At 39.0% G+C, this 15,354-nt stretch overlaps 1 protein-coding gene across 1 annotated transcript in view; it reads right to left on the bottom strand.

Moving 5' to 3' along the window:
• Positions 1–1,895: 1,895 nt before the first annotated feature.
• Positions 1,896–15,354, bottom strand: part of BUB1B (BUB1 mitotic checkpoint serine/threonine kinase B) — a 50,606-nt gene continuing 37,147 nt past the window's right edge. The window contains exons 15-23 of the mRNA XM_044917969.1: positions 13,819–14,093; positions 12,090–12,223; positions 11,656–11,796; positions 11,071–11,171; positions 8,896–9,045; positions 6,595–6,737; positions 4,744–4,915; positions 3,837–3,943; positions 1,896–2,451 (exon numbers count right to left, since the gene is read on the bottom strand). Coding sequence (XP_044773904.1) covers positions 2,220–2,451; positions 3,837–3,943; positions 4,744–4,915; positions 6,595–6,737; positions 8,896–9,045; positions 11,071–11,171; positions 11,656–11,796; positions 12,090–12,223; positions 13,819–14,093 — 1,455 coding nt within the window. The 3' untranslated portion in view covers positions 1,896–2,219. The remainder of the gene's footprint in view (positions 2,452–3,836; positions 3,944–4,743; positions 4,916–6,594; positions 6,738–8,895; positions 9,046–11,070; positions 11,172–11,655; positions 11,797–12,089; positions 12,224–13,818; positions 14,094–15,354) is intronic.

Genomic DNA, 15,354 nt, shown 5'->3' with positions numbered 1-15,354 from the left:
CAGTTAGAGCACTCTGACTTGGATGGAAGGTTTCTTATTCAAGCGGCACAGAAAGACGAGGGCTCTAACAGCAGTAGAAGATTAGTGGGTGCAGCCTTCGTGAATGGCGGGGCACTATATATCCCATGGTCTCTTTTCAGACAAAAGTAAAAATCCTGTCTTTTCAGCTGCTTCCCCTGCCAGGTCCATTGTTGTGCTACTTCTGCCTTAGTGAGACAAGAAACAAGAACCATTTGAAGCTTCTGCCAAAAAACAGAGGCTTTCTTCTTCCAAGACAAACAAGCATAAAATACAAGGGAAATGGAAGCGCGCCCACTTTGTGGTTTTATGCCCAGGCAAAGAGGAAACTAAGACATCACAGGTCCTAACTGTTTTCTTCCCCCTACAGAGAAGGGTCAGGGTTGGAGGAGATGGGGAATGGAGGGAGAGTTGCAAGTTCTCTGATAAAGGAACTTCCCCAGATTCTCTTCCCTCTCCTTTCAGAGACAAAGCTCTGGTTTTTCAGCCTTGCTGCCAAGGTTCTTGAAGAAGTCACTAATTGATAGCTAAGCCTATGTTAAGAAAGAATCTAAATTTACTGTCCATCCTCAGACTAAGGGTTTTATGTGTCGAAACGGTGGACTGAGAAATGAGGAGAGCAGAGGGGTAGAAGGGCTCAATTACAGCAAAGATACAGATATATAATTTTACATCATCAGTTGTACAAGAAGCAAACATAAAAATGTTTGAAAAGTTGTATTTTGGTTAAGAGCAAAAATTTCTAAGTTGATTATCTTTCAGACTCAAGTCATATTTCAGTGCATCAACTATATATGCTTAAATATTTTTAGTTGAGATATACTTAGAATTTTCTGCTTTCCAGCAATCTTAGAGCAGTAACAGTGACAACTAGAGTAAAGAAAAAAAAAAAAATCAGGCACCAGCAATGGAGGGAGGCACAGTTGAGAATTTTGATATTTGGATATGAAATAGATGATTTTCATTGCCCCTTTCTTCCAATTTTCCTCCCTCTACCCAAAGCCAGGTATAATCCATGCTTCTGTTTGGGGATCTAATACTTCTTCTAGATCTAGTCTCTCCCGAATTATTACATGCTTCCAAGTTATCTTTTTATCCTGGCCTCTATCTCTTCAAATCTTCCAATCAACAAAACTTCGTTCCATTCCTTTATTAACTCTGGCCCCACCAAGTCATTCTGCAGGTAGTAGAAGGGTGATTGTCCTATTTCTGAAAGGTTGCTACACCCCATTCAAAACCTTTTCTCTTCCTTTCTAACAGCCACAGTTCTAATCAAGAGACCCAGTAGCCGCAGCACCACGAGATTATATAAATAGATGAAAGGGTTTGGTGGATAAAAAAATGAAAATATTAAAATAGAATCAGAACAAACAACTTCGCCACTTGAAATTTAAGAAAATTTGGCCTTGTATTAAATCATTTTATCTACTTTTATTTTTTTTATTTTTATTTTTTTTAAAGATTTTATTTATTTATTTGACAGAGAGATAGCGAGAGCAGGAACACAAGCAGGGGGAGTGGGAGAGCGAGAAGCAGGCTTCCTGCCGAGCAGGGAGCCCGATGTGGGACTAGATCCCAGGACCCTGGGATCATGACCTGAGCCGAAGGCAGACGCTTAACGACTGAGCCACCCAGGCACCCCATTTTATCTACTTTTAAATCTAGACCACTTAGTGGAAGGTCAAGAACACCCAAAGGAATGGTTGGCTATTCTGTCTTGTTATGATTCTATCATGGCAGTTCCATGTCTAGGATATATAAATTTCCATGGTACAACAGCTCCTGTCTGTGAAATCAAGCCATTTATTATCTTAGTTGGCAAAAAGTGGATGAGATGTTAGAAGCACAAATTTAACAAATACTATTTTATTACTTAAAAATACATAGTGATCAAAAAAAAATACATAGTGATCGTAAGGGCACATGTCACAAATTACAAAAGAAAAATGTACAGGGAAAAGTAGAGACAAATGTGTTAAATGACAATAAGGTACCCATTCATATGGAGTCCATTAAGAATAAAACACTTCTTTGTTAGTTAGACAAGGCCAAGGATAGATACAGCGCTATGCAGAAAATGCCAGTTACCTAGAACTATATCTTTACTAAAAAGTAGCAATGTGTTGGTAGTGTATCTAAACATGTCCTAAACTGAATTATAGCATACACAGGTCCAGTGTTCCACAATACAACCATTGGTTTTAGGCAGGAATCTGTGAGAGATTTGGTTGCCTATCCTGCTGAAAGAGCAAAGCCCCAGGACTGATTAACTTCCCTACCTTCCACAAAGCTTTGTTCAGGTGATTTTGGAACGTGGTGTCAAACACCCCACTCATTGCTGCTCCAAGTTCCCTCAGAACAGACACTGTGGACTCATCACTGGCATTCAGAATCCGTACAAAGAATTTACTCCACAATTCACCATCTTTTAGCCTAAAAATATATAAAACCATTTCCATCAAGATTAGACATATAAAAGAATTCTGTATTTAAATCAGTGGTACATATATGCACTAAATGATTTAAGGTAATAGCTAGAAGTCTAGGGTTAGAACTCATTCAAGTAATCCTTTCAAAGCCCAGGGTGGAACTATGAAAAAGAGAGGAGAGCCGTAATACAATGCACGTAAAGAGAAAGTCTCTGATCTGAATCCACACATTGCCTCTGTGTGCTAAGATGCAGTACTGCTCTACAAAAAGAAGACAAGCGAATTTTGCTCCTCTCCTCTAACTTTCCTAAAGTCTAGGTCATTAGACAGACTGCAGTTCTCCTTTTCCCCCTGCCCAGAGTTTTATTATCTTCACAGTCCTCCGAGAATCCTAAGCTTGACTGAAGTAACTACTGCTATGATGTTTAACTTCCTTGGTTTTTTAAATAAGAGAAGCTTCTATTATCGTACAAGGCAGGGTTGTTAGGAAACGCCAGCTGACCCTACCTGTTTGTTTGTGTTCAACCCACCTAGGACCACAGCCCACTGGAGATACCTGAATTTATCTACAGGTCTTACATTATACTTAAAGCCTATTTTTAATAAAGTATGTTTCAGAGACAAATAAGACTGGCCAAATTCTGAATTAAATAAATAAAAAAATACAATTCACTTGTTGGGAGTAGGGGGAATGGAGAAGGGGTATTAAATTCCCAACACTGTTTTCTTGTTTTGTTTTTTTTTTTTAGCCAAAGAATATACAAATAAGTTGATATATGGGGAGCTTATTCTGGGAAGTTATTAGCTATGATAAGCTAAAGTGGAACATGGGATATTTAATAAGTTTTATAAGTAGGCTTGAGGGAATACTATGGTTCTGAGACCAAGCAGCTCTTATGAAGGGAGCATTTACTTCTCCAAGGAGACTCAGTTCTCTGCTTTGGTTCCCATTCATTAAATAAATAACAGTCTAAAATTAGTATATAATTTAGAAATTTAATTCTCTTCAAGAGATGCTTATTAACTTTGATAACAATAGCTGTTAAAAAGGGGTATAAGACTAACGTCAATTGATTATAAAATTATTCTCACGAAATGTTTCTATTAACACTTCTAGAATGAGAGGCTTCCGCACCACAGTCACAGCCTATAGGATACATCTAGGTCCAGAATGATGTCCTGAAGTCTGAATGATTTGATTCTTATTTTTAATTAGTAATTCCTTTGTTCTGCACTAGATGCTCCACTGACACTCTAGTGAAAACTGGTTGAAATTAATAGAATCATGGCATTTGGACTAAGAAAACTAAGGCTGCCCAAGCAGAGGGCACCCAAGAGGAAGAGAAAATTATTTGGATAGGCAAAGACCCTGAAATCGCCAATACTTACTCAGAAATATTTTGGCTAAGTTTCCAGAGGGACCCATCCCAGAAGACCTGTAGGTGTTCCTTGAACAATAGTAAATGTGCTAAATCTGCTATACCAAACAGATCTACCTGAAATCACAAAAAGCACCATCAGCTAAAATAATTCTCTGCTACTATCATGGCAATCTATTTATGTAGAAAGTTGAAAGTTATTATAGTGTTTAAGTTTATCTTATGACATACATTTTAGTAGACTGTTCCCTACCCTTACCATAAAGGGAGAAGCTCCTCAAAGAAGTGATCAATAGAGCTAACTCTAGGAATTATCCTTAAGAACAAAAGATGAGAACAAAATTATCCTGAAGAACAAAAATATACGGACTGTCAAATTCAAATTTGTAAACCTACTGAATGTGCATGGACTCTAGTTGTGATCTAAACGTGGTCCACATGACTAGTTCAAGTTCATGATACATTTTCAATCAGCAAATGCCAAACGTCCAGAGATGAGTCAGAAGGGGTTTTGTATATAACGCTACCATACAAAGCACTTTACACTTGTAATGTTCTTTTTATATACATTATTTCATTTAATCCTCGCAACAATTCTGATACACACAGAGCAGATTGTTATCCTTATTTTACAAAGATTACAGAAAATTACTTACAAAAGATCACACAGATGAGTGATGGAAATGGCCCTGACACTTAGGTTACTGAGTTAGTCATGTGTCTGCACGTGTATGTGTACCGTCTTCAATGCTGTGACAGAAAAATGGTATATTTTGCTTGACTTGGTGAAATTTGAAAACTAGGTCATCTATTCCAGGGGAGACAATATCAGTAAACACTAGCTTTCATGGTTTATCTATGGAAGAAAGAGATTAAGAAACCCTCTCCATATTTGCTCAGGCTTGTTTTACACTTACCTGGTAGGGAGAAGAACAGTTAGCCAGGATCTTTTGTCCTTCCAGGATGTGTACAGTCCGAAAGCCACTGAGGATAAAAACATCAGGCTGCACCCTGAGGTCAACACTGTAGGAAAAGTCCACTATCTTCAAAGCTTGATCGTTCTTATTATAATCATAGGGATCGTGGATTCTAAGCCCAGATTTAAGAGAAAGAGATAATAAAAATAGGCCATGAAAGAAGCTGCAGAGCTGCTCTTTAAAAAAAAGAGAAAAAAAAAAGAAAAAAAAAAGGTATTGCAGGTGCGTCTTAGCTATGCCAACAGCTCCCTCCAGTGGTTAGCTATGAAAATGCAACTGTAAGAGCAGTGGCAGTGTCCAGCTAAGGGGGGAATGTTGAGATTAGCCTAGTGACACAAGGTATCTAAACCATAATGTACAGCCACCACAAAACATTTATCATATTATATTTATTACATAAAACAAGCACTGGAAGTAGAGTACAAGCCTCTGTCTTATACTGGACACATTAATATGAACAGCAGCAATGATTTACACACTGATGAGAATTATGAAAGAAATTAAGCTTTTATAGATGTCATAGCCTTTCTTGTTCACTACTATAGATTAGGCTTTCCAAGTGTCATTCAGATTCCTCCTTCTCAGAGTTTAACTGAAATAACAATAAGGCTGTTTTTGTGTAAGATGCCACCTATACTGTAAACTATCCTGTTTTTATTAAACTAACACCTCTCTTACTCTTATCTGTAATGCCAACCGTTATTTACTAACTCCCAAAACAAACAAACAAAAGAAAACCTAATAACAATAACTCACTACTAATTATATTCTCCTTGGGTTTATCTATCCCATGCAATAAAGCTACTCTCCAAGGAGACATATAACTATTTATGTGAGAGAAAAGAACGAATTATTTTTGTGTTCCTTGTCTCTGCTTTCCTCAGTTCCCTCAAATCCCTGATTAGTATCAGTGATAGATGCTATATTTTTAAATACAGGCTTTGACTAATCCCATCACATACCTCCACAGCACAGAATGATATATTTTACTTTAAAATTTACAATTGCGGGGCACCTAAGTGGCTCAGTTGTTAAGTGTCTGCCTTCGGCTCAGGTCACAATCCCAGAGTTCTGGGATCGAGCCCCACATCGGGCTCCCTGCTCAGCTGGAAGCCTGCTTCTCCCCCCTGCTTGTGTTCCCTCTCTCGCTACGTCTCTCTCTGTCAAATAAATAAATAAAATCTTAAAAAAAAAAAAAAAAATTTACAATTGCTCCCATTTTTCCATAGCACAAGATACAACATTTTTTGGCCATCATAAAACTATTTATTTGCTGCTCTGTGTTCACCCCTTGCATTTGATGGCTAAATGGGGTTTAATTTGAACACTAAGCCCTTTTTTCTTGGCATAGTTTGCATTTGCACTCTGGTTTAGCCACTTCTCTTGGCAATTACCTCAATTTGGCCTGACTTAAGCTTTGGTTTTGAAACTGAGAAGTGCCCTGGTTTTGCTAGCATCCTCCCTCAATCCGCACTGGCCCCACTCAAAGAAAGACTACACAATCTATTTCACAGTCCTCCAAATCTTCATATTTTATATCTCTTCTTGCCAGGAATCATCACAATACTCAAGAGTGGTCAATTTTTTTTTCTGAATTAATGTATTTCCTCAATGTATTTTTTTCTTTGAACTCTTTTAAACTATTCCCCTTGATTATTGACTTTTAGATAGCAAATACTTTAACATACTGTGTTCCTCAATATGGCATTTATCGAGAGGCAAAAGGAAATGGAAACTGTCCATATTTTAAGAGAAAGTTGACAGAATTTTAAGAGAATGAAAAGGACCAACCTGTTTCTAAGAATCAGACTCCTTGGACTCAAGTCACCATGGATTATTTCTGCTCTGTGTAATTTCTCCACTATTGTCAAAAGGTTATAAATAACCAACATTATTATTTCATGGGTAATAAGTTCACTGTGTTCAAGAAGATCCTAGAAACAAAGGACAGAAAATTCACTACTTCTTAAGTTGCGGTGACTGTACTTACACTCAATACCTTGCCACCTGCTGCTTTGTACTCCTTGTTGCTCTCTACTAGGATCTGGCTCTTTCACAGGCTGGGTCTTTGTCCCAGTTCTAACAACACTGCTCTCCTCTAAGACTATAAGGATTTATTGAAATAAGGGATGAAGAGGGCGCCTGGGTGGCTCAGTCGGTTGAGCGACTGCCTTCGGCTCAGGTCATGATCCCAGGGTCCTGGGATCGAGTCCCACATCGGGCTCCCTGCTCCGCGGGGAGCCTGCTTCTCCCTCTCCCACTCCCCCTGCTTGTGTTCCCTCTCTCGCTGTGTCTCTCTCTGTCAAATAAATAAATAAAATCTTTAAAAAAAAAAAAAAGAAATAAGGGATGAAGAGCATCGAGGATTAGCCAGGCCCATAATAGGTGCTCTATAAATGGTAGTTTCAAAATACCCTCATTCCAACCTTTTTAGAAAATTCATATTACCATCAAAATATGCAACAACACCTCTTAAGAACATTCCAGGGGCACCTGGGTGGCTCAGTCAGTTGAGCGGCCAACTCTTGGTTTTGACTCAGGTCATGATCTCAGGGTTCTGGGATCAAGCCCTGCATTAGACTCCGCACTCAGCACAGAGTCTGTCCCCCTCCCTCCCCCTCTGCTCCTCCCCCTTCCTTGGCATGCACATGCATGCACGTTCTCTCTCTCTCAAATAAATAAAATCTTAAAAAAAAAAAAAGAACATTCCTAAGAATAAAATGATATACTGTGTTTGGGTTCTAAAAATAATCTACTGGGGGACAGCATAGATAAAACAAGAGTAGCAAAAATAGACCATTCCTTATGTAAAGAGTTTGAAAGTTGCCACTCTGTCCTAACAAATAAAAAGCTGAACAGACTGAAAAATCAACTCTTCTAGGATCTGTAAGCATGGTGGTGGTGGTGGAGGGGGTTCCTCACACTTCTGTGAGTTTTATGTCTAGGAGCTAGATCAGGTTCTCACAGCAAATGTTGGAGAAAAATTCTCCTTGTGCTTCCAGAGGTGGAGGGAGAGAGGAACCATTTTGAAACAGGCCAGAGCACTCTGTTCTTAAAAAGCTCTGTCGTCAGGAGAAACTAGTTAACTGGAGCCTAACCTGCTAGAGTATTATCTGAGCCTACTTGACCTGGGGAAGGGAAATACCCAACTCCAGCCCACTCTAGTCATCATGTCCCACCTAAGGGAGGGGAAATACTTGTGAGGTGCACAGTCCAGAGGCATAGGCTCACTATAAAAGAACATAAAGCACAGAATTATGCAATGCTTTCCTTCCCTTCACACCTTATCACCACATTATTAAAGGCCTATCTATAGCAATTCCTTTTACCCAGGACTTCATGTCTGGCTATCAGGAAAAGTTAGGGGCGCCTGGGTGGCTCGGTCAGTTAAGTGTTGCCTCTTGGTTTTGGCTCAGGTCATGATCTCAGGGGTGGTGAGATGGAGCCCCGCCTCAGGCTCTGGGCTCAGCGGGGAGTCTGCTTGAGATTCTCTCCCTCTGCCCCTCCTCCCACTCACACACGTGCATGTGCTCTCTCTCAAATAAGTAAATCTTTAAAAAAGAAAAAGAAAAATTTTATGATACACTAAAAGTCCAAAAACACAATTCGAACAGACAAAGCAAATATCAAAACCAGACATGGAAAGAATATTGGAATTATCACACCAGGAATTTAACATAAGAGTGGCCATGAGCCGATGATCACCACAGTTAGATGACTGGGTCATTGCACAATTCTGTCTGTTTTTGTCCATGTTTGAAAACTGACATACTAGGGGTGCCTGCCTGGCTCAGTCAGTGGAGCGCGTGACTCTTGGCCTCAGGGTTGTGAGTTCGAGCCCCATCTTTCTTGGGTATAGAGATTATGTTCTTTTAAAAAAAGAAAAGAAAATTGACATAATAAAAAGTTAAAAAAAAAAGTACCAAAGAAGTTTTTGGCCAAAACAACTTGGGAAAGGAAAATGATCAATGCTTTTAGTTTATAATTTAGTTGGTCTATTTCTAGAAGGTTAACAGGAATCTCGCACTAAATTCCCTTGGTAAATGGAGCACAAATCTCTCTATTTAAGGACTCTATTCATATTATTCAAACCTGAAGGGTGAAGCAGTTTATATACTGGTGCCAAACAATACAACCATCTTGGTACTGGTAACAGCTGCACAGATGATCATACTCCTCATTTAAACGTTCCTTTAACTTGAGGTTGATATAAAAGTCCCATGGGACAGTGTGAGCTGATACCTGTAAGAAATTTTAAAAATAAGAACTATGAGAATCTCTGGTTATGGCTGGCAGGTTGAAAACATTCCCTCCAGCCTTTATGATACCCCAACAGAAATAATAGTAAAGGAATGTTTTAAAAGTCATAAATCTATAATAAAAAACACAGCAGCAGCAAATTCTGGAAGCTGGAAAGGGAACAGTAAGAGGTAACAATCCACTTAGCTGACCCAAGGAAAGCTGATTCTAGCAGTAGAGAAAGCTGAGGGCAACCAACTTTACAGTACAGGACCATCTTCCCACAGTATAAAACTGATGGCACCAATTACCTACAGAAGGGTGGAGGTGGGGCTACCACAGGAGTGGTTGAACTGTATTAGGAGGAAGTTAAACCCCAGATTCCCCTGCCTCTCCTCCATTCTAGAAGACCAGAAGTCTATCCCTAGAAAGTATAAAGCTGAAGGGCTCTGGGCTAGAGGTCACCAGGCACTGTTAACGGGGGTTGGGGGGAGTTTATACATCAAATGTTAAGATGCACCTGTCCGCCCTCCACTCTCCAGACTAATTTTCCCACTTAGCTTCCAAGAAGCTAGCAACCAGGATTATTTGCTCCAGAAAGGATATTAGAAGTTTTCTCTGAAGGATCTGATCAGCTCAAAAGAAAAGACCTCAAAGATTGAGGCCTTTTATTGAATGGCTAAGCAAGATCTTCTTACAGTGAGGCCCAACAGCTGTCCAGGTCCTGTATACACAGAGCTTTCAATTAGCTTTTAGAGTCCCACACTTAAATATGAATATAGAGTCCAAGACTTGAAGAAAGCCTCTAATATGAAAGACAGAGCTCAAAACAGACAAAAGGAAACAGATGATGCAGGGAGAAAAAAGTTTAAAGCATCGTAAATGCACGCAGAGAAAGAATATTCCGTCTTTGAAATGAAGTGCAGAATGTTTTAAAGAAGAAAATTCTGAGAATAAAAAAGAGCTCTGGCAAATCAAATGCATGACAAAAGAAATGAAAAACCCAATAATAAGTCTGGAAATAAAGCTGACAAAACATTCCAGAAAGTAAAGCAAAAAGACAAAGAGAAAAGGAGAAAAAAAGATAAGATTTTTAAAGGATCTCTAAGATACCCCATATCCTAATAAAAGGAATTCTAGAAGGAGAGAACAGAAGACTGAAAAGAAGAAATAATATATTCTTTGAAGAAAATTTCTCAAAACTGAAGGAGTTTCCACATTGAAATGGCCATCCAGTGTCTAGCATATGGGCAATAATAGATTTTTACCAAAACATGTATTTGTGGAATTTCAGAATACTGGGGACAATTCTGGGGATAAACAGAAGAAGATTCTACAAGGATTCAGGGAGAGGGAAAAATAGTCTTACACAAAAAATGGCAAAAGACTTTAAAAAGAAAGGCCACAAGCCAAAAGATAATCAACCTTATCTTCAAAATTCCAAGGGAAAAAAGTTTTGAACCTAGAATTCTAATATCCAGCCAAACTACCAATCAAGTAAAGATGTGGAATAAAAAATTTTCTGACATGAAAGGTTTCAAAAAAATGTATATCCTATGCATCCTTTCCCGGGAGGCTACTAAAATATGAGGGCTTAAACCAAAAAGAAATAAAAATGGGAGCCAATATTACTGGGCGTCTAACATAAGAAAGAGGTAATGTGATTCCCTAGGATAATGGTGAATGGAAATGTCAAAAGGTGTGTGTGTGTGTGTGTGTGTCCCCCAGAATGTAATCTGTCCAGATTGGAGCAGGCCAGAAAATTTCAGGATATTTCCTGAAAAAGATAGAATTAATAGAATATTTAGTATGTTTGGACATATTAAGAGATTTACATGATTGCCTCTCCTTTTTGATATCTGATCCTGGCACATAATGCTGAGTAATTTTTTGATGTCTCACCGACTTTTCTATCAAGAAACTTATGGACTATTCAAAGGATTTGATGGTACCATGGGACCATAGTTACTGCTTCAACCCACATTATTTTTTTAAAAGGTAACTCAAATGACAAAGAATCAGTCCCACCTTTATTATGGTTAACTCTGCAGAGTTTCTTGGTGTCACCCAGAATAATCTGTAATCTTCACATATTAGGTATTCTTGTTTAATGCAATAATCTTCATTACCTGTTGAGAAGGTTTGATTCCATTTAAAAATCACTGTGAATATGTACAGCCCTTTAGCTTTTACCTCCTGGTTTAAGGGCTAAAGGTACTTTATATCTGCCAGTGAGCAGTCAGTTAGAACACTTTTCAAAATCAGTTGTTAAAAGTTGAAAGAGGGGAAGACAGACTCCATATTGTTACCGGGACATGAACTTATCAATGTGTCAACCTCTATAATCTGTTTCTTTTTCATTTGTCTTTTTACATGAGTTTTTTTGTTTTGTTTTAATTAAGTAAACTCTACCCCCAATGTGGGGCTCGAACTTACGACCCTGAGATCAAGAGTTGCATGCTCTACTGATTGAGCCAGCCAGGTGACCCTGTAATGCTGTTTCTTCTAATCTAAAAATACTTACTGTGCTCAAGCAACAAGCTCAAGTACAAATAATCACTTACTTGTATAGTGTCACACAAAAAAAAAACCCATTCGTTCAATGATACTTACCCAATTCAATTTCCTTTTCTATTTCCAACTTAGGCATTGGTCTATCTTCTATAAAAAACTCTGCAGAGGCCCTCAGCTCCATTAGAGATTTTAGTAGTTGTCTGCGATACTGTGGACACCAGGGTGACTGAGTAGGGTTGTCTGGGGGGAAAAAAAAGTTAAAAAACCCCATCACCCCCCAAACCTAAAATGGGTGTTATAAACAGAGGAGAAGAAAAAACACAAGACTGCACAATCAACACAGCTAACCTAACAAAACTCATCTACTTCAGGTCTTTATGGTGTTCAGTTAATACTGATTCATTCTAGAAATTGCACAATTTATGGGAACTTTTCTAGAGAAAAAAACCACATAGCTCAGTTTGCTGAGATAAATAAGTGTTCAGTAGACATGGAGGTAGAGGTTTGCTTACAAGTGGTATGTATGAAGCTACCTGCAGTCTCATTAGTAAGCTCCAGTTTCTCAGGAATTTGAAGACATCTGATGGAGGAGGAACTTGTAACTGAGGCAGAAGACCCTGAGAGCCCAGAGGAGTGTGTGGCTTCGCGGCTGTCTTCAATAATTGGGCTGAAAGAACCACAAATAAGTCAGTCCTCATAGGGATAACAGATATCACTTTATCTTTGTTATTTTATTTTATTTGATATTCATTAGTCTAATTTTCAAAGTCTATTATCTTCCTGAAACAGATATAGATTCATAATCAGAATTTATCTACTCTGGTTGACAGGCAATGCTCAGCATTAGATTTTCTAAATTTATGCTTTATTTACCTAATCTATAGCAAATGCCTAATCTACATCTATTCTAAACTACTGAGAAACATTGACTAAGATACTAACTTTTTTCTTGTTTATCCTTTCTCTAGACATTTTACTCTTTAATAAGAAAAGATCAAGAAAGAAAAAGGGAAACCCAAATCACTCAAGGTGAATACATGCTAAGCAAATGTGATAAAAAGTTTATTGGACAAAAATTTGAAAATGCAGTTTTAAAAGCACAAATTGGCAAATTAAAGAATATTCCTAAAACCAACATTCATTTAGCCAACTTTTAAATATACAGATTCTATGCGATTCCTTCATACCATTCTTTATTCATTTCCACCTCTCCATTAAAAGAGACTTTATTTTTTTTTAAAGATTTTATTTAGGGGCACCTGGGTGGCTCAGCCATTAAGCGTCTGCCTTCGACTCAGGTCATGATCTCAGGGTCCTGGTATTGAGCCCTGCATTGGGCTCCCTGCTCAGCGGGAAGCCTGCTTCTCCCTCTCTCACTCCCCTTGCTTGTGTTCCCTCTCTCATTGTCTCTCTCTCTGTCAAATAAATAAGTAAACTCTTTAAAAAAAATAAAGATTTTATCCATCTATTTATTTATTTATTTTTGAGAGAGAGAGAGCGAGCGAGAGAGAGCAGGGGGAGGGGCACAGGCAGAGGGATAATCTCAGCAGACTCCACGCTAAGCATGGAGCCTGACCCAGGGCCTGATCTCATGACCCTGAGATCATAACCTGAGCTGAAATCAAGAGTCGGATACTTAACTGACTGAGCCACCCAAGCGCCCCTAAAAGATACTTTAAAAACGTACACTTCTGGGCACCTGGGTGGCTCAGTGGGTTAAGCTTCTGCCTTCAGCTCAGGTCATGATCCCAGAGTCGTGGGATCGAGTCCCACATCCGGCTCCCTGCTTAGCAGGGACTCTGCTTCTCCCTCTGCCCCACCCCGCCCCTCTGCCCCAAGCTAATGTTCTCTCTCTCTCTCTCAAATAAATAAAATCTTAAAAAAAAAAAAAAAGTACACTTCTAGTTGCCTATCTGAAATTAGTATCAAGCTATTTTACCATTATTTAAAATTTAATATTAAAGGAAAAATAAAATGCCCCCTGTCTCCCCATCAGGTATACTTTGCCAAGTTTTCTCAAAGACACCAGAATCCTCTGGGGGCTCTCAGTCTCATAACCATCCAAATTTACTTCTTCTAACCCTCATACTCAAATCAATTACCAAATCCCACCACCACTTTATCAGGGGGAGTCCTACTGTCATGTAAAGCACTTAGCACGGTACCTGGCAGGTAGTGAGAACCTGATAAATGATCGCTCTGACAAGCACACACAGAATAAGAGATCACTCAAACAATCTGGTTTGTGCAACCTACAATCACCTGAGCTTCTTGACGCTGAGAGTTGGATTGTAGATGGTGCCACAAGCAGTCTGCTGGTCCTCAGAGATCTTCACATCTAGATCCTCCTCCTGCAGCAGTCTCTCAGGATCAGAAGGGAGATCCTTCAAGGACACTATCTCATGAAAAGGAGTGGATACAAAACGAGCTGCTCTGGCGAAGTCACAAGTGTCTTCTGGGTTAGGACATATAGTTACATTCCTGAAACCTGTGATAATAGCATCCTCACTCAAGGGCTCAATTCCTGTAAATTCATCCTGAAATAAAAAACACATAAAGTTTAGCTGAAATATTTCAGTGAGAATATGGAGGACCTACCTTTTTTACTCAGAGAGACAAACATTAGATAAGTGATTTTCAACATAGGGTACAGAAGTAGCATATTAGAATCTCTAGGAAAGATAATTTTAAAAAGCACATCATAATATCTGAGGAAAAAAGTTTTATATCATGAAAATAGCAAACTATGTATTATCAAAAAAATATACTGTGAGGATTCTCCAAAGGAAAAATACTGGATAATGATTTTTTGCCCAACCAATTTCACCTAAGAACTAGAGGAATAATATTTTTCTTCTGGTTTTGACCTAGAAAATGTTCTGATAATCTGCTATCCTCCTGGCTTTTAAGTTTTCTTCTACACCAAATATTGAATTTTTATTTTATTTCTTAAAGATAATTCACAGTCACAGTAGAAAATATGGAATAGATGGGCGCCTGGGTGGCTCAGTTGGTTAAGCGACTGCCTTCAGCTCAGGTCATGATCCCAGGGTCCTGGGATCGAGTCCCGCATCAGGCTCCCGATGCTCTGCGGGGAGCCTGCTTCTCCCTCTCCCACTCCCCCTGCTTGTGTTCCCTCTCTCGCTGTGTCTCTCTCTGTCAAATAAATAAATAAAATCTTTAAAAAAAAAAAAAAAAAGAAAATATGGAATACAAAGTATAAAAAAAAGGAAAATTTTAAAAATATTCCTTTGTCTTTCAAAGATTTATTTATTTATTTTAGAGACCGTGTATGTGCAAGCAGGGGAAGGGACAAAGGGAGAGAGAATCTCAAGCACACTCCCTGGATGAACGTGGAGCCTGACACAGGAGGCTCCATCCCAGGATCCCGAGATCATGACCTCAGCTGAAATCAGGAGTCAGACACTTAACTGAATCAGCCACCCCTTCGTCTTTCAAAGTAATACATGTTGGGGCGCCTGGGTGGCTCAGTCGTTAAGTGTCTGCCTTCGGCTCAGGTCATGATCCCAGAGTCCTGGGATCAAATCCCGCATTGGGCTCCCTGCTCTGTGGGGAGCCTGCTTCTCCCTCTCCCATTCTCCCTGCTTGTGTTCCCTCTCTCGCTGGGTCTCTCTCTGTCAAAATAAAATAAAATAAAATCTTAAAAAAAAAACAAAAAACAAAAAACAAAGTAATACATGTATATGGTTTAAAAAGTCAACTAGTTGAAAAGGATATATAGTGAAAAAGTCTCCCTCTGGCACTTGACCCTCATCTCCCCTCCAATTACTATTCCCC

Source organism: Neomonachus schauinslandi, chromosome 9 (genome assembly GCF_002201575.2).
Source record: "Neomonachus schauinslandi chromosome 9, ASM220157v2, whole genome shotgun sequence".
Lineage (NCBI taxonomy): Eukaryota > Metazoa > Chordata > Mammalia > Carnivora > Phocidae > Neomonachus > Neomonachus schauinslandi.
Note: the sequence above shows the minus strand (reverse complement) of the source record. Positions and strands in the feature narration are given on the sequence as shown.